Source organism: Schistocerca piceifrons, chromosome 6 (assembly GCF_021461385.2).
Source record: "Schistocerca piceifrons isolate TAMUIC-IGC-003096 chromosome 6, iqSchPice1.1, whole genome shotgun sequence".
NCBI classification, from domain to species: domain Eukaryota; kingdom Metazoa; phylum Arthropoda; class Insecta; order Orthoptera; family Acrididae; genus Schistocerca; species Schistocerca piceifrons.
Genome location: NC_060143.1, coordinates 592,652,834 through 592,668,130, shown reverse-complemented (window position 1 = coordinate 592,668,130; position 15,297 = coordinate 592,652,834). Strand labels below are relative to the sequence as shown.

At 38.3% G+C, this 15,297-nt stretch overlaps 1 protein-coding gene across 1 annotated transcript in view; it reads left to right on the top strand.

Annotated features, from left to right (window-relative positions):
• The window catches only part of LOC124803478 (cadherin-related tumor suppressor), a 491,307-nt gene that overhangs the window by 328,488 nt on the left and 147,522 nt on the right, over positions 1-15,297 (top strand). Inside the window, exons 15-17 of the mRNA XM_047264670.1 lie at positions 3,595-4,158; positions 11,048-11,320; positions 13,366-13,623. Coding sequence (XP_047120626.1) covers positions 3,595-4,158; positions 11,048-11,320; positions 13,366-13,623 — 1,095 coding nt within the window. The remainder of the gene's footprint in view (positions 1-3,594; positions 4,159-11,047; positions 11,321-13,365; positions 13,624-15,297) is intronic.

Genomic DNA, 15,297 nt, shown 5'->3' with positions numbered 1-15,297 from the left:
GCATAGAAACAACACATGACTGTACAGCTTTCCTAGACACCATTCAGATAAGTGTAATTGGTTTCGAAAGTCCTTGTCATGAAGCTCTTGATAGTGTCAGCTCTCCAGCCTCATCACTTGGAACTTGCTTTCAGTTATTGTCAGCGCACGTGTGTCCAAAGGGTGCGTAGTATGTGAACTGATCTGCACATTACCTAATTTCAACGTCAGAAAATATCCTCATATTCCACTGGACATCAGCATTGGGAAAAGCCAGGCAGCATTACCGAAAGAAAGATGGGAATTTATTTGAATGATAACAGCAAATATTTATTTGTTTATTATTTATTAAAAACAATAATTAAATCTACATAATTAATTATTTATATTATTGACATGTTACATCCTCTTTGAAAGCTCTTTCCAATCCACAGAAAAAAGTTAGTAATTCCAGTTGAAAAAAAAAGGATTATTCAGGAGATATAAAAACTAAAAATTACTTGTGTATATCTGAAAATTTGTCATTGTCCACAGTTTATTATCAAAAACTGCACCTTGACATATTTTTTCCTTTCGAGGTATATTTGGTGTTGTTTATCTTAACTTCATCACTGTATATTGTGCAATAGAATTTGAAGTCTTGCAGTTCTTACAGTGTTTTTAAGCAGGTACATAGTTCACAGTGAAGCAGATGTTTTGCTATATCTGATTGGACAGCCACAGACCATGTGGTCCTCACAGGACAGTAAAGTCTCATTTTCAACAACATGGTTAAAAAATTATATCTATGTTTTTGCTTAGTTTACTATCTCAAGCTTGATAATAGCTGCATAATAATAGGATAATATTTTATCTTTTGCCTTCGAGAAATGTGTGTCACTTCATATTCCACAAGGCTACCGTTCAGTTCACACCATACATTCTACAGTTCCTACATAAGTTTGTTGATTTTTACTTCATCTGTGCTGTGAACAAAATCTCAAGTTTTGTATTCAATTTATATTCATTCATTCTCATATTTTTTCCTTCTTTTTATAGTTCTGTGTTAAGGGATTATAAACAGTTCTGCACTGAAAAAAGCAACTGGTGAGTAGCCATACCACCTATAACAACTTGTCACAACATTGGGCAGAAACTGCCTCCCTGTACACATACCACTGCTCCCTCTGCAGTGGAAAAAAATATCATCTACACAACTAGATACTTCCTGCGGATATTCTGCAGAATGGAAACACACTGTGAAATTAGCCCATTTGTGGAATATGCTCTGGATGAAAATATCTTTGAAACCTGTATTGTGTCAAAATATGTTTAGCAACGTTCCACAGACACAAGACCTATGTTGCTCCCACCCCAACATATGTCGTCTGACCTCAGCCCAGTCTCAGCTGGCACCAATTGGGACATGTCCCGGCTTTGACCTGCCTCCACCAGATACTAGCGGCAACTGTATGACCAGGGATTGGGGTGATATTCCTGTGGTTTTGGTGTGTTTATGAACTTGGAGCACAGTGTCTCACTGTTGTCATCATCACAAAAGGAGATGCTATGTATTGTTTGATAGCTGTCTGTAACCCAACTGCTCATGAGTGTACATATCAGGGGGAGACTGCATCACTATATGACACATTCAGTTTTACTTTTTTGCTTAACTCCCCTAGTTTGTAACTTGGACCCTAGATTTTACCAAAGAGTAAAATTTGTAGTTGAATGAGGTACCACAGTGGTAAGATACTGGAGTCATGACTGTAAAGATGGCAGTTCAAATCCATGTCCGACCGGTCCGATTGATGAGGGTGTGCTGCAAAGTAGTGGCTCCAAATTTTTGATTATGTCCTCAATATCGGTTGAGGTGTTACAAGTCACGTGTATTCCACAGTCAACCTTCCTGCTTCGCTGATGCAAATTGCAACTCTCTGCCGCTAGAAGGCTCTGAATTGTAGTGTGTAATGTGGCAGAACGTACTGTAACTATGTTGGTGAATGAGAAAGTGCCTAGACATGTGAAAGCACAAATTCAAAGAGTTCGTTCACACATGGCGCACCCTCTCGTACAGCATGACAATACCGCACCACACATGAGCACTCAACATCTGCAGCAATCCGGCACCTTCCAATCACTGTCATCGATTATCCACGATAGAGTCCCTACTTGGCCCCATCTGATTTTTATCTGTTTCCAAAATTTAAAGAACACCCTCAAGGACTTTAGTTTGATAGTGATGAAATGGTAAAAGCAGAAGTAAGGTTGTGGCTCCATCAACAAAGTCAACGAAATCAACAAACTGCTCTCTCATTTGGAGAATGCGTTTTTGGTGGGGTGATTATGTTGAGGAATAAATATGTGCACTGGACAAATAAAGATGTAGAATGTTAATAAACTTTGTTGTATTTCAAAAGCTTTGCGAGTTTTCACATAAAAAACCTGGAGGCGATACTTTTCAGCTCACCCTCCAAAACTGTGCATTCTTTCCCGAAAGGAGTAAAGGTAAATATCGAGGTTGTTCCTTCAAATGGAACACAGTTAATTTCCTTTCCTATCCTTCCCTGATTGCAGAATGTGCTTGTAACTTACTGCTTCATTTTATCTCAAAAACATAATTTAAATCTGCGCCTTATTTGAAAATAAAATAATTTATTTTTCACTTTCACATTTCACATGAATTTAAATTACAAATATTAATTTTTACAATCTAGTTTTGAGCAACTATGTTACCTTGGTTTCTCCTCCTACTTACAGTTTCTAATGTCATTAAATATTAACGAAAGACTGGTGTTGACAATTTGATGTTGAGAATTAGACTCAAGTATTGCAATTTAATTATAATTTAATATTACTCAATTAAATTATAATTTAGTAATTTTTCTAAATAAATAGGATTCTGAAATTATCTCATGTGTAAGTGGATGGAAATCATCCATTTTTTTTAACAAAACTGTCTATTTATGTTCATCACTAGACTTAATTACAAGGGTATTTTAATAACACTATTATTCCCCGTGTAACCTATAGTTAAGTTTCAGGTTGTTTCTCACATAGATTCACAATATATGTTAAGCAAGATGACAAAATTTTCCTTTATGAATTATAAAAGACATTACCTTCAATGAAAACTCATTGTAATTATGTAACTTATCTATAAACTTATAAATTTTTGACTTATTTCATTAAAAACACAACTTGACGAAACATTTTCCTACTGATTACCATTTTAATTAATGTCTGTTAAATTGAAACAAAAGAAAAATACACACAAGCAAGCAAGCAGCTCAGGCCAGAACTGCCAGAGTTGGCGGTCATGTATGCATGAGGTGTGCTTGCTTGTGAGCATGAATGGTGTGTGTTTCTCTTTTGCTGATGAAGGTTGTGGCTGAAAGTTTTGTGTAAATGTCTTTTAATTGTGCCTGTCTACAACTTAATGTAAGAAGCAAGCTATTTTTTCCTACATTGTTAAATTGAAATTTAAGTGTTTCTTGAAAAGGCTTTTCATGTAGCTATTGCTGTAAGGCAATTGAACAGTAATATGATTGTTTTTACACAATTAAATGGCCAGTTGGGACTATCACAGCACAAGCTGTACCTGTAATGACCTCCCTCCATGCCGTTCCAATGCAGGTGGCAGCAGTGGACGGGTCGTGGCGTGCCGAGACACCGCTCACCGTCACCGTCCAGGACCAGAATGACAACGCACCTGAGTTTGAGCACTCCTACTACAGCTTCAGTGTACCAGAGACGATGACTGGGAGCAGCACTGAGGGCGACATCGGGAGTGAAGTGGGAGCGTCGGGGCAGGGGCAGCAGCAGCAGCAGCGGCGGCAGTCGGAGGCAGTATTCGTGGGGCGTGTGGTGGCCACAGACCGTGACAAGCAGGGCCCCAACTCTGTTATCTCGTATGCACTCCAGCAGCCCTCTGATTTATTCACCGTCGATCCGGCAAGTGGCGACATCTTCTCCAAGCGGCGGCTGCGCTACAAGCACAGTGCCTCAATGGACCGCTCACCCGAGAACCAGTACTCCTTCACTGTCACCGCCACCGACAATGGCAAGCCACCCATGTCCTCGGAGTGCCTCGTCACAGTTGACGTTGTCGATGCCAATAACAATTCGCCTGAGTTTGAGACAGATACCTACTTCTCCCCTGTGCCAGAGAAGGCCTCTGTGGGTCTGCGAATCATTAAGGTGAGTACTATACTTCTTGCAGATTTGAAATGTGGCTCTTTTGTGATCAGTGAAAGTTAGTCAACTTCATGCTGTTATGGAATGTTTACACCCGTGGCCAGCATTAGCTAAGTAACAATTTCATGCTCCGTAACACTATGAATTCACTTCTTTTATAAGCTGTAAGCTGACTGCCGTGGCAGAAGACTGCAGGGCTCATCGCAGAAGCCGATGGCTGTTAGCCAATTGCAAATGTTTGCTCCTGGTATCCTCCACATAAGAGACACCGTAAAGTGTGTGATTAACAGACTGGTGTTTGTAATAGCTACAACACACAGAGAGAGACACTTGCAAATCAAATGAACACTAAGCCACAAATTATGTACATGACAATACACAAATCATAAGGATTACAGAACTGTGCTGAATGTGAAGATTACAACATGACACTTTCAGAAAACAGTAGTCAGTATTTTTCCTGCAGTTGGTCCATCTGTTAGTGAGTAGTCTCGGATGGTAAATGTTAGAAGAAGTACACAGCTGCCAATGTCATTAATATTGAGTAACTAATATTCTTCAGCAAAGGGTTGAGTTCAGTATTGACAATTGTGATTTAAGCTCTCAGGGAAAATATTTGTAAAATTGAGCATGTAACAATTACTAGGGAATCTGATAAGAGTTTGGAACACAATTGTACCTGTTTAATTGAGGTCTGAGAATGATCTAAAGTGCGTTGGTGTAACTGATACTCAAACATATCTAATGATTGAGCTGCTATTTGTACAATACAACACAGTCTGGATAAAGTGTTCTGTCAAACATGTTAGTGCAGAACTTCAGGAATCGCTTTATAGGATTATGTGAAAAATGTGTTGCCCCTCATTTTTCAGTCACATACTTAAACTGTAAAAGTGTCTGAATTTTTCCAATAAGAGAATACTGGTACTACTATTTTGCAGTATGACCAGAGCGCTGTTCTCCAATACCTGTCATTTTTATGTTACCATTATCCTTTTTTATGGTATATCTTTCCAACAGACAGGGCTGCTGAAAATGCATTGACACAGTTGAAGCACTAACATTAAAAGTAAAAAAACAGCAGCCAATGGTGAACATCAACATACATTTCTCCTTTTTTAGCAAAACATAAGAATCCTGTAAATCAATAAACATTAGCATCTTGTATCTCTACAGTAAATAGATGACTCGAAAGGTATTCCTATAGAAGTGTTATTCATAATGGAACACCATTTAATATTGTTGTGGTACTGCAGCACATTATTTGGAAGACACAGAAATTAAGCAGATGCACATTGAGGGATACACGTGTGTATTACATTACTGTAGACAATGTAAGGAGAGGGTAAGTGGGTATGCTGATAGTTGCGCATAAGTAACTTCATATTATTGAATTGGTGTTCAGATAAGCTTAGTTAATATACTTTGTAGTCCCTAGATCACAATTTTGTAGTGACAAAAGTTTCAGTTTAGTGTTTTTCTGGCTGTAGCAATATTATCTTGTCTGTACCTAGGAGATAATGTGTATTGTAGTGAGGAAAGACATCTAAACGAGAGCTAAATTTTAGTTTTTATGAAGAAACTGCTAAAGGAGAGCTAAAGCAGAGCTAAATTTTAGTTTTTATGAAGAAATTAAAATACATATTCAGATACTAGTTTTGTGTCACTCCAATCTTCAAAAAATATCAGAAACATATATTCTGACAAATTATTATATTGATTCTTTAGTGGCTATTATCTAAACTAACCTCTTGTTTCTGTGACAGTAAATTTTTCCATCCATGATCTTCATTAATCAATACTTTAGATAAAAAAGTGGCTGTTAACTAAACTGACCTCTTGTTTCTGTGGCACTAAATTTTTCCACCCATGATCTTCATTAATCAATACTTTAGATAAAAAAAAACTGCATTTACAAATCATATGTACGTACTCTCTTGTAAATAAAGTGATATTTGTGAATAATTTTTATTTTCTCTCATAACTAAATTGTGTTAAACTATTTAAACGTATATGTCACATTTATATTATATAATGTAAATGATGCTAAATAATTCGTATTTGCAAAGGTTTTTGTAAAAAAGCTAAAAGCTATTTTCGGTGACTACTTTCACTGACTGGGATAGCTGTCTTACGCAATGAGGAATCCATTTTCTTTGTTGCAAATGCTTCAACAAAGACTGGAAGAAATTTCAAGGCTTCGTTTCCTAAGCATGAAGATGAAATGTGATGGCATGTCTTCCTGGTCCCGCAACGCACCATAATTGAATGCAATTGAGCTATTTGAAATTCATATCTGGAATAGTTTCTTTGCAAGAAATGGTACAAAATGTCATTCCTAACTATTCAGAATTTGTGTACTTACATATCCAGGAGCGTTTTGGGTTGTACAGTTTGTCAGAGGTGGCCACACTGTTTGGACATCCGCATCCCGTAATATAAATGAATAAATAAAAATATTTTTAACATTGGTACAAAAAGATTGTGCATTCTTATGGTTTATTATCTGTAACACAGTACCTCATTCCAGAGATTGTGGATTCTTATGGTTTATTATCTATAACACAGTTCCTCATTCCAGCAATGGAACAGTAATACTAAAATATGAATTAAAAAATCCGTTTCAATACATATTTTTATAGCAAGATGTGATTGTCCAGGTTTTTTGCAATTAACTTGACACTTATATCTCTAACTTGGTTATTTGATAAATCTGCTAGACAAAAATGTACAGTCTGTCTGTCAGTTGGTCTCCATGTAATAGATGCCCTATAATATTCATTTACATTTACATTTTTATAACAATAAGATACTAACATTACATTATTCCAAAAGTCATTCCAATTAACTTTACTACTTTACGTATGTTTTACATTGTTGATTGCACTGCACATTGTTTAGTATTTTCTTGCACATTGAATAACACCATGTTCATTCATTAAATAGTACTTTTACCACTGAAAATTTGTCCTTTTTGCATGTGTCATTATTTTGATTTTACTTTATTTTTCTTTACTAGCATTTGGCTTGAATCTCTGCCCATATGTATCCAGTAATTATGAAAAGTATAAAAACTTGTTTTTCATAAATAATGATCATCTCAGAAATATCTTTGCAATGTCGCAGTTTCTGTGTGCGCATCCTACAGAAATTATGTTCACTTACCTTATGGTGATTTCTTCTTCTGCAGTCTGGTCCACATGCATGACCTGTTAAAATGAATAATGTGAATCTGCAGGAAAAGATGTAGTAGAACCTGAAGCATTACACCTTCCCTTTCATAGTGTTCTTTCAAATCTGTACACACTCTGAGTCTCCTTTCCTCGTGTTGTTACGTTAACCCTTTTGGGGCTCACTTTGCACTTGGTTTGCTAGACTTAAGCTTGTTACTGATAATATTATGAACTGTGCCGACACCTACTACAAGTGTTTATGCTGTATGTTCAACTGTAACATGGCAGTCTTCATGAATAATGTTGTCACTCTGGGTTTTTCGGTGAAGGAGTTTACACTTGAACTGGCTGGTTAGGGCACTGCTTGTCAGTCATTTAGGTTCAGCCATTTCTGAACTGTTTTACCCACTTATAAAAATTTCTACAGTTTTTACAACTTTGACCATAGTGTGAAAGCATTCAAGAAAAGATTTTACCTCCAAAAAGCAAAAGCCAGATCGGTGAATGCTATTCAACTAATGTGGAAACCTCAAGCAGACATGCCATTTTCAAGTGCAATATTGAGGTTATAAACAAAACTGTTTTTGCCTGTCAGCTGTTCTCAGCTCCCTCCAAACTGTTTCATTTCTACATCATTTTTTTTTTTCAATTATTAAATGTTCCTCATAGTAGCCATAAGTGTATTTCCATTCCACAAGAACACATGAAGATACCAGAAACCCAAATAGACAAACTTTTAATCAAGAAATACGCATGTATTGATCAGTTGACAAATCTACATCTTCATACGTACTCTGCAAACCACTCCGAAATGCAAATCTAAGGGTTCTTCCCGTTGTACCACTTATTAGGGCTTCTTTTTCTGCTGTTGTACAGCATTCACTGCTACTGGGTAAGATGAAGAATCATGTCATACACCTTGGTCCTCTACATCTGCATACATAATCTAGCAACCACTGCGATGTGCATGGCAGAGGGTACTTAATATGGTACCCACAATAAGGCTACTTCCAATTTCAGTCACATACGGAGCGTGGGAAGAATAACTGCCTAAACCTCTGTATGTGCCATAATTACTCTAATTCGCCATCATACATCCCACTGGAGTTGTAAGGGGGGGAACGAAAAATATCTCAATTTTTCACTTAATAATGGTTCTCAAACTTCTTAAGTAGGCTTTTGCAGGATAATCTTTGAGAGTCTCCCAGTTCAGATCTTTCAACATTTGTGACACACTCCTGTGTGTCAAACAAACCTGTGACAATTTGTGCTGCCCTCCCTTTGTATACTTTCAGTGTTCTTTGTTAGTCCTGTTTGGTATAGGTCCCACACACTTGAGCAATATCCTGGGATGGGGTGCACAAATAATTTGTAAGCAATCTCCTTTGTAGACTGCCTGCTTTTTCCCAGTTTCCTGCTAATGAACCTATGTTATTCATTACTGAGCCTATGTGATCATTCCATTATCCCTATAAATTGTCACACTCAGGTATTTGTACAAATCAGCTGATTGCAGTTGTGTGACTCATTGATACTGTAATCATAAAATTGATCTTTTATGTGTTCTTTGAAGTATGCAATTTTAAATTTCTGAAAATTTAAAACAAGTTGCCAGTCTAGCACCTCTTTGAAATCAAATAAAGAGCTGACCATATATTTGTCTGTGTGTTTTTCTTTTTTTTTGTACTTCATTACAAAAAATTGTATCATCTGCAAAACACAGAAAATGTTTTAGTTTTCAGTCAATTTTTTGTAATTTCAGCTGGTAAGAACCGATACTGTAACAAAGGATATTACTGTATCCTGCTACTACAGAATAATACTGCAGCAATAAAATACGAACGAGATAAATTATGAAAATAAAACTTCAGTTGCAAGGGAAATGTGCCCCATACAACAACAAAACACAGTGCTCAAACAAGCATCTGCCACCAGTAAAATGTGTCAAAGGCTTTAGGAAGGTCGAGGCCTACTTCATTGGGAATTTGGACATGCGAACGTGCACTATAAGCCGAATTATGCACTGTAATATGGTTCACTAAATTACGATGCTCTTGGAGTATCCTCTGATGTCTTGTTTCTTTATGACACAATGTAAGATCTTTAAATGTCTTACTCATACGAACATACGGGCTTCATATGTCATCGTAGCTGCGCAAGAGTGGTGACGCCTGTTATCCGCCACTCTCTGGCAACTGCTGAAACTGATTTCTTAAATCACAGAGCATTTGACTCTCATTTAAAAATCAACTCTTTGAGGATGAGCCATTTAGAAGAATTTCAAGCCCAGAAGATTACATTTGTGTGATGTATCCTCAAGTGTAACACGCACAAAAGAGATCAACATTATATGTGAAAGCTTGACTTCTCTTAGAGCTTCTTAATCTATAGGCAGTGGAGAGTGGGCGTGGTGATTATGATGATAAATAATCACTTGCACTCGTGTCACTTACTATGAATACTTTTATTCTTGCATAGAGCGCGTACTACAGAGAACTGATCTGGTAAAGATACAGTTGTTCTCGCAGCCGAAGGGTAGCGATATTATTGCGGGGTGAACCAGTGGTTCTCCATCCCCACAAATCTTAGAGACCAATATTATACGTGAAAACTTTGCTTTTCTTGTAGCAACACTGTGTGTATTAATTTAATCCATTAACTTTTCCTATTTGTGTGTTCGTGCCACTTAACAGCGATGTTCCTGTTGGCTGACTACATCACACGTCGTATGCTCTGAATGTCCGCTGTCATCTGGTGGCGAGATCACGTGATGTGAGCTGTGACTGGTTTACAAAAGCGCATCACAATCTCGATTTCAATGCTTTGGAAAGTAACATGCGTTGTTTGGTGGAATTCGCATTTATACTTTTGTAATGCAAAAATGTGCAGTGTACATGTTGCTACACATCAAAGAACTATCCAAAAAGTGTTTTTTCTCCCCTCCTGAGTTTCATTTTCTATAGTGCCGAGAAATTCTACACCAGTGTGTTAAACCATAGCCATTCAAAGGATTTATTACTTTTACAGTTGCGAGGGAAAGTATACTTTTACTTAACATGGAAAAAGTGTATTTTCAACCAAGTGAAAATTTATTTTTAACGGGAAAATCTGGGAATTTTTTTTTTTTCCCCTTGTCTGCATATACACCCTGAAAACATCTGTGGTTACTATTGGAATATTGTGTGCCAGGTTATTAATGTACAATATGAACAACAGGGGTTGGCATCACACATCCCTGGGGCACTCGGGAAGGCACTTGTGCTTCTGTTGATGATTCCTCATCCGAGATAACTTGCAGCACCCTCTCTACCAAGACTATCTCAATATCAGTTTTGTTTGGTATCCCATATATACTTTTGGTAATAATTGTTGGTGTAGTAGTGAGTCAAATATTTTTGGGATGTCAAGAAATGCTGCATCCGTGCACTTAACTCGATCTGTGGCTTTCATGTGAGAAAAGTCCAAGCTGGGTTTCGCGTGATCAATATTTTCTGAATCTGTGCTAGTGGGCATGGAGATCATGCTGTTTGAGATACCTCATTATAATCCAAGGTAATAAATTCTCTACTAATTTATGACTGAGTTAGTCACATTGCACACTGTATTAAGATGATGTTAATATTTTTCCAACCACTGTAAATGAGGATAATGGTGATGGGGGTAGCCTGTGGGTCCTCCTGTAGAGTGTTTGACAAACGACAAGTGTGACATGTTTTCAGGTGACGGCACACGATGACCTAGATGTGGGTGTGAACGCCGAGGTGGAGTACGTGAAGACAGGTGCGGGCAACGGCTCTCAGTTCTTCCAGGTGGCACGTGACACAGGCTGGATCTCTGTGGCACGGGCCCCGGGCAGTGCCGGTGTGACGTACTTGCTGGGGGTGCGGGCGCGCGATCATGGCGTCCCACCACGACACGCTGATGTCACTGTCACCCTGGTGGTCACCCCAGACAACCACCACAGCCCTGTCTTCAACACGCTTAGCTACCAGGTAAAGGTCTGACAGATGTCCTTAAATGTTTGAGAATACTGTACAACAGTTCCAAATTCAGTATGTGGCTGTTCAGATCTGTTGTAGTGAATAAATTACATGCATTCATTGAAACTGACTTAACATGTTAATTGAAACAAGCTCAACTGGAAGGACAACTTTTGCTTTACTCTTTCCCCATTTCCAGATTGAATAGGAAACATGTCAGCTTATTACATAATTATAATGTGTGTCATTAATATTTGTGAAAACTAATTGGTAAAGAGAAGAAAGAGTTGCAGTTTTTTCTGCATCAGGCAGGGGCAGTCACTTTATTCTGACCACAAGATCAAATTGTAATAATAAAAGGAAGATTAGAATTTAACATCCCGTCGATTTTGTGGTCACTTAGAAATGTGCACAAGAAAGAACAGAGAGGAAATTGACTATATCCCTATTTGAAGGACCCATCCTGGCATTCACCTTAATTAATTTATGGAAATGATGGGAAACATAAATATGGATAGCCAGATGGTGTTTCAAACCCCAGTTCTTCCAAGTGCAAGCATTAAATTCTGTCGCCTTACTTGCTCATAATTGCAAAAGTTGTGGTAAAGCTATTGTTTTTATGTACCACAAGTCCTATTTATGTAAATAATACCATTGCTGTTTGTGTAATTATTCAGGAAAATAGTGTAGATTTCTGCTAGAAGAGTTGATGACCTGCCCTGTGTCAATACACTACAAAAGAGTCATTTTTGCCAATTCATTTACAAATGGTCTCCTCAGCTCCTGCAGCGCCACACTCGTGTAGCCCACTGATGACTACAGTGCACATAGGCTTGTACTGAAACAGTGGTACACATGTTCTGTAACTGGTTAACATCAGCATTCACCAGGTTAGCAGATGTTCCGCAATCTTGGAGCACACATATAGACGTGTAGCGACCCTTTCTATTTGATCAGCTGTTTTCATAAAGTGCAACATTGAAAGTAAAGGCTCTTTCACATGCTCCATCATACCTTCAATGAGTGAGGAATACAGTCACCAAAGCTGTTAGTAAAGCTTTTCTGTACATCACTGGATCATCGTGTCACCAAATGCTAATGTCTCCTCATATTTTGAGTGGTTCACTGTAGACAGAATATCACACCATACTGTGTGGTAGTGAATGATAAATTTGAAGTTATGGGACACTTACCTGTCTTTCAAAGGCCGGGAGTTAGTCATAGCAGTAAAGGTTTAGCAATGCTAGAAATCCCATTTGTCAATGGTTACAGCAAAATAAAGGATTTTTTGGCATATCTTACAATAAATCACCACTAGTGACCATGTATAACAATAATGGAAATTCCTGGATGGAATAATATGTAAAATAAAGGAAGGCCAACAACTCACTGTAGTTGACTGATGTGTGGCACTTAGAAACATGAAGAGAAAACAGTATTCGCACTAGCGTTTTGAGTTCTTGCTTTTTCTCTAGTCAAAGTACACACACACACACACACACACACACACACACACACACACACACACACACGCGTGCACACACCTCTCAAAGACACACGCAGCAGTGGATGTGTGTATTTGAGTATCTCTGTGGTTGTGTGTGTGATGTGTGTACTTTTGCTAGAGCAAGATCAAGAGCTCAAAAGCTAGTGTGAATTTATTTATTTATTTTTATTTTTTATTTTACTTATTTATTTATTTATTTGCATGTGCCACATGCCAGTGACCTTGTCTTTGACAGGGCATGTAACCGTTGTCAGATACATTTGCATTAAAAAGTTTTTCAGAACATCTATTTGTGTCCTTAATGACACGTAGTTTAGATTTTTATCCTTCTGTATGTACAGTTCCTCAGTTATGGCATCTCTTCTATGGCTTAATACTTTACGAAAAATACTAACTTCAAGCAGTAATGTGGGTATTAAAGAAAGCTACAAAGTCACAAAAACCAAACATAGCTTAGTACGGCAAGAACAGTAAACAATCATACGTGTAGAGTAAAGTAGTATTACTGGCACATTGATGAGCAGGAATGATGACCATTTCTTGTGCACAGGTCATAGTTCCTGAGAACGAGCCTGTGGGCTCGACCATCGTGACGCTGTCGGCGACGGATGGTGACGAGGGCCCAAACGGGATGGTGCGCTACACCATCTCCAGTGGGAGCGAGTGCGAGGAGTTTGCTGTGAGCGCAGAGACGGGAGCAGTCACCATCCGCCAGCCGCTCGACTATGACTCGGTGCCCGAGTACCACCTCAACATAACTGCCAGCGACCTTGCCTTTGAACCGCGCCATGCCACTGCCACGCTGAGGGTGAGTACGGCTCTCAGGACACAGCAGCTGCTGCCAGCCTGCAGCTCTCCCTCTCTTTCTCTGTCCCACAGCTTTCTAGTATTTTGCCGTACCACTGTTAAATCAATTGGTACACCTTGTTTCAGCAGCAGTACATCATTTCTGTCCCAAAAAATGGATTAGTTTTTGAGGAAAATATCTATATAAAGCAGAAATTTTAACATGGCATCTTTAGGTGGCAGGGTTTAAGAACTGTGGTTGTGTCAAATACTTGAATTACCTTGTTTACAATACCAACATAGTCTAACATAAACAATCATGACACCACACAGCTGTGAAAGTGTGTAGTTCATCACGAATTTTATTTATAACCCTCAGACATGAGAAGAGCTCGGCAATACCTGTTATCATGTGTCAGTTCTGCTTTTGCAGAAACACAGAACGCGTGGGAGAAGGAGATGAGGCTTGTTTCCTTGCACAACTCCTCTTCCCTGTGATGGCCAAAGTTCTAGTTGTTTACACTCACAGCCAGCTGCCAGTTTATAGTGGCCACTCACTGCACTACAGCAGGTGGAAAACAAAACCTATCGGTGTATTTTGACCGTGCCAAAATTCTTCCCTTAGTGTGCGGCTAGAGCTATTTTCAGCTCTGCTTCTGTGCTATAAGTGTCTTGCCACTTCTGCTTGTGGAATTGTCAAGCATTGGTAACTCGGTTGTGAAGATTGACGAAGGGCTAAATTAATATACTGCGGATTTTTTCATTATCAATTTGGGTGGGAAAAGAAAAATAATGTCGAGAAACACCTCACATCAGAGACTCACTCAATTCACTGGTGGAAAAATGCCGCTGCTTCATAGCATAAAACAGTCATGTAGTGAACACTTCAGTACACCCAAAAAAAGAAGGAAAGAGTATTTCAGAAAAAAAAATTTTGAAGTTTTTGCAAAAACAAACATCTCAGTCAAAAAGCTTCCCAGTCAGTGATGTTCTTTTTAACAGTCAATTTCAAACCACTAAAGTTTTATCTTCAGACACCTATCATGAAATTTCTACATCAATCATTTAAAAACAGAAAAAAAATCTGAATTTTGTCATAAATAGAAGTAACCTTCCAAAAATAGATATCAATTTTTCCAAAAATAAATGCTACATTTTCGGGTCCCTACTCATAACAAATGATTAGTGGTGCACTAGAGCACATGATTTCCGTAGCAGCTGTGAAACAATATCCAACGCCAACTCAGATGGAACCCCTGAGGAATTACATATGCTTTGCAGTCCATAACAGCAGTCCATACTTAAAGTGCCTGTAAACTGAAGACATTGCTCCTATAATGTTAAGAAATCACCATTGAAAACACATTGTCAGCTCTGTTTTATCCCTTCATAAAAGCTGTGTGCAAGATGTCTGTTTTTGGAAGGCAACAATCCTCCATTTGGATGCTCTCCTATTTACTTCCTGGCTTGCAACATACCTTCAATCTGCTACTGCCAACAAGTGGATAGAAGTAAAGGAGAATAGCCATTTTGTTTTGTAATCAGATTGAGTTCCCAGAACTCATATCCTGGACAAATGCTTAATCTCAGTGCAGAGGTATATACAACCTTGCAGGATCTGGAATAGGTGACCTATGTTCCATTAGTGAATGTACTCATCTACTTGGTTTCTGTGTTTGCATTTCCGGCAGTCAAG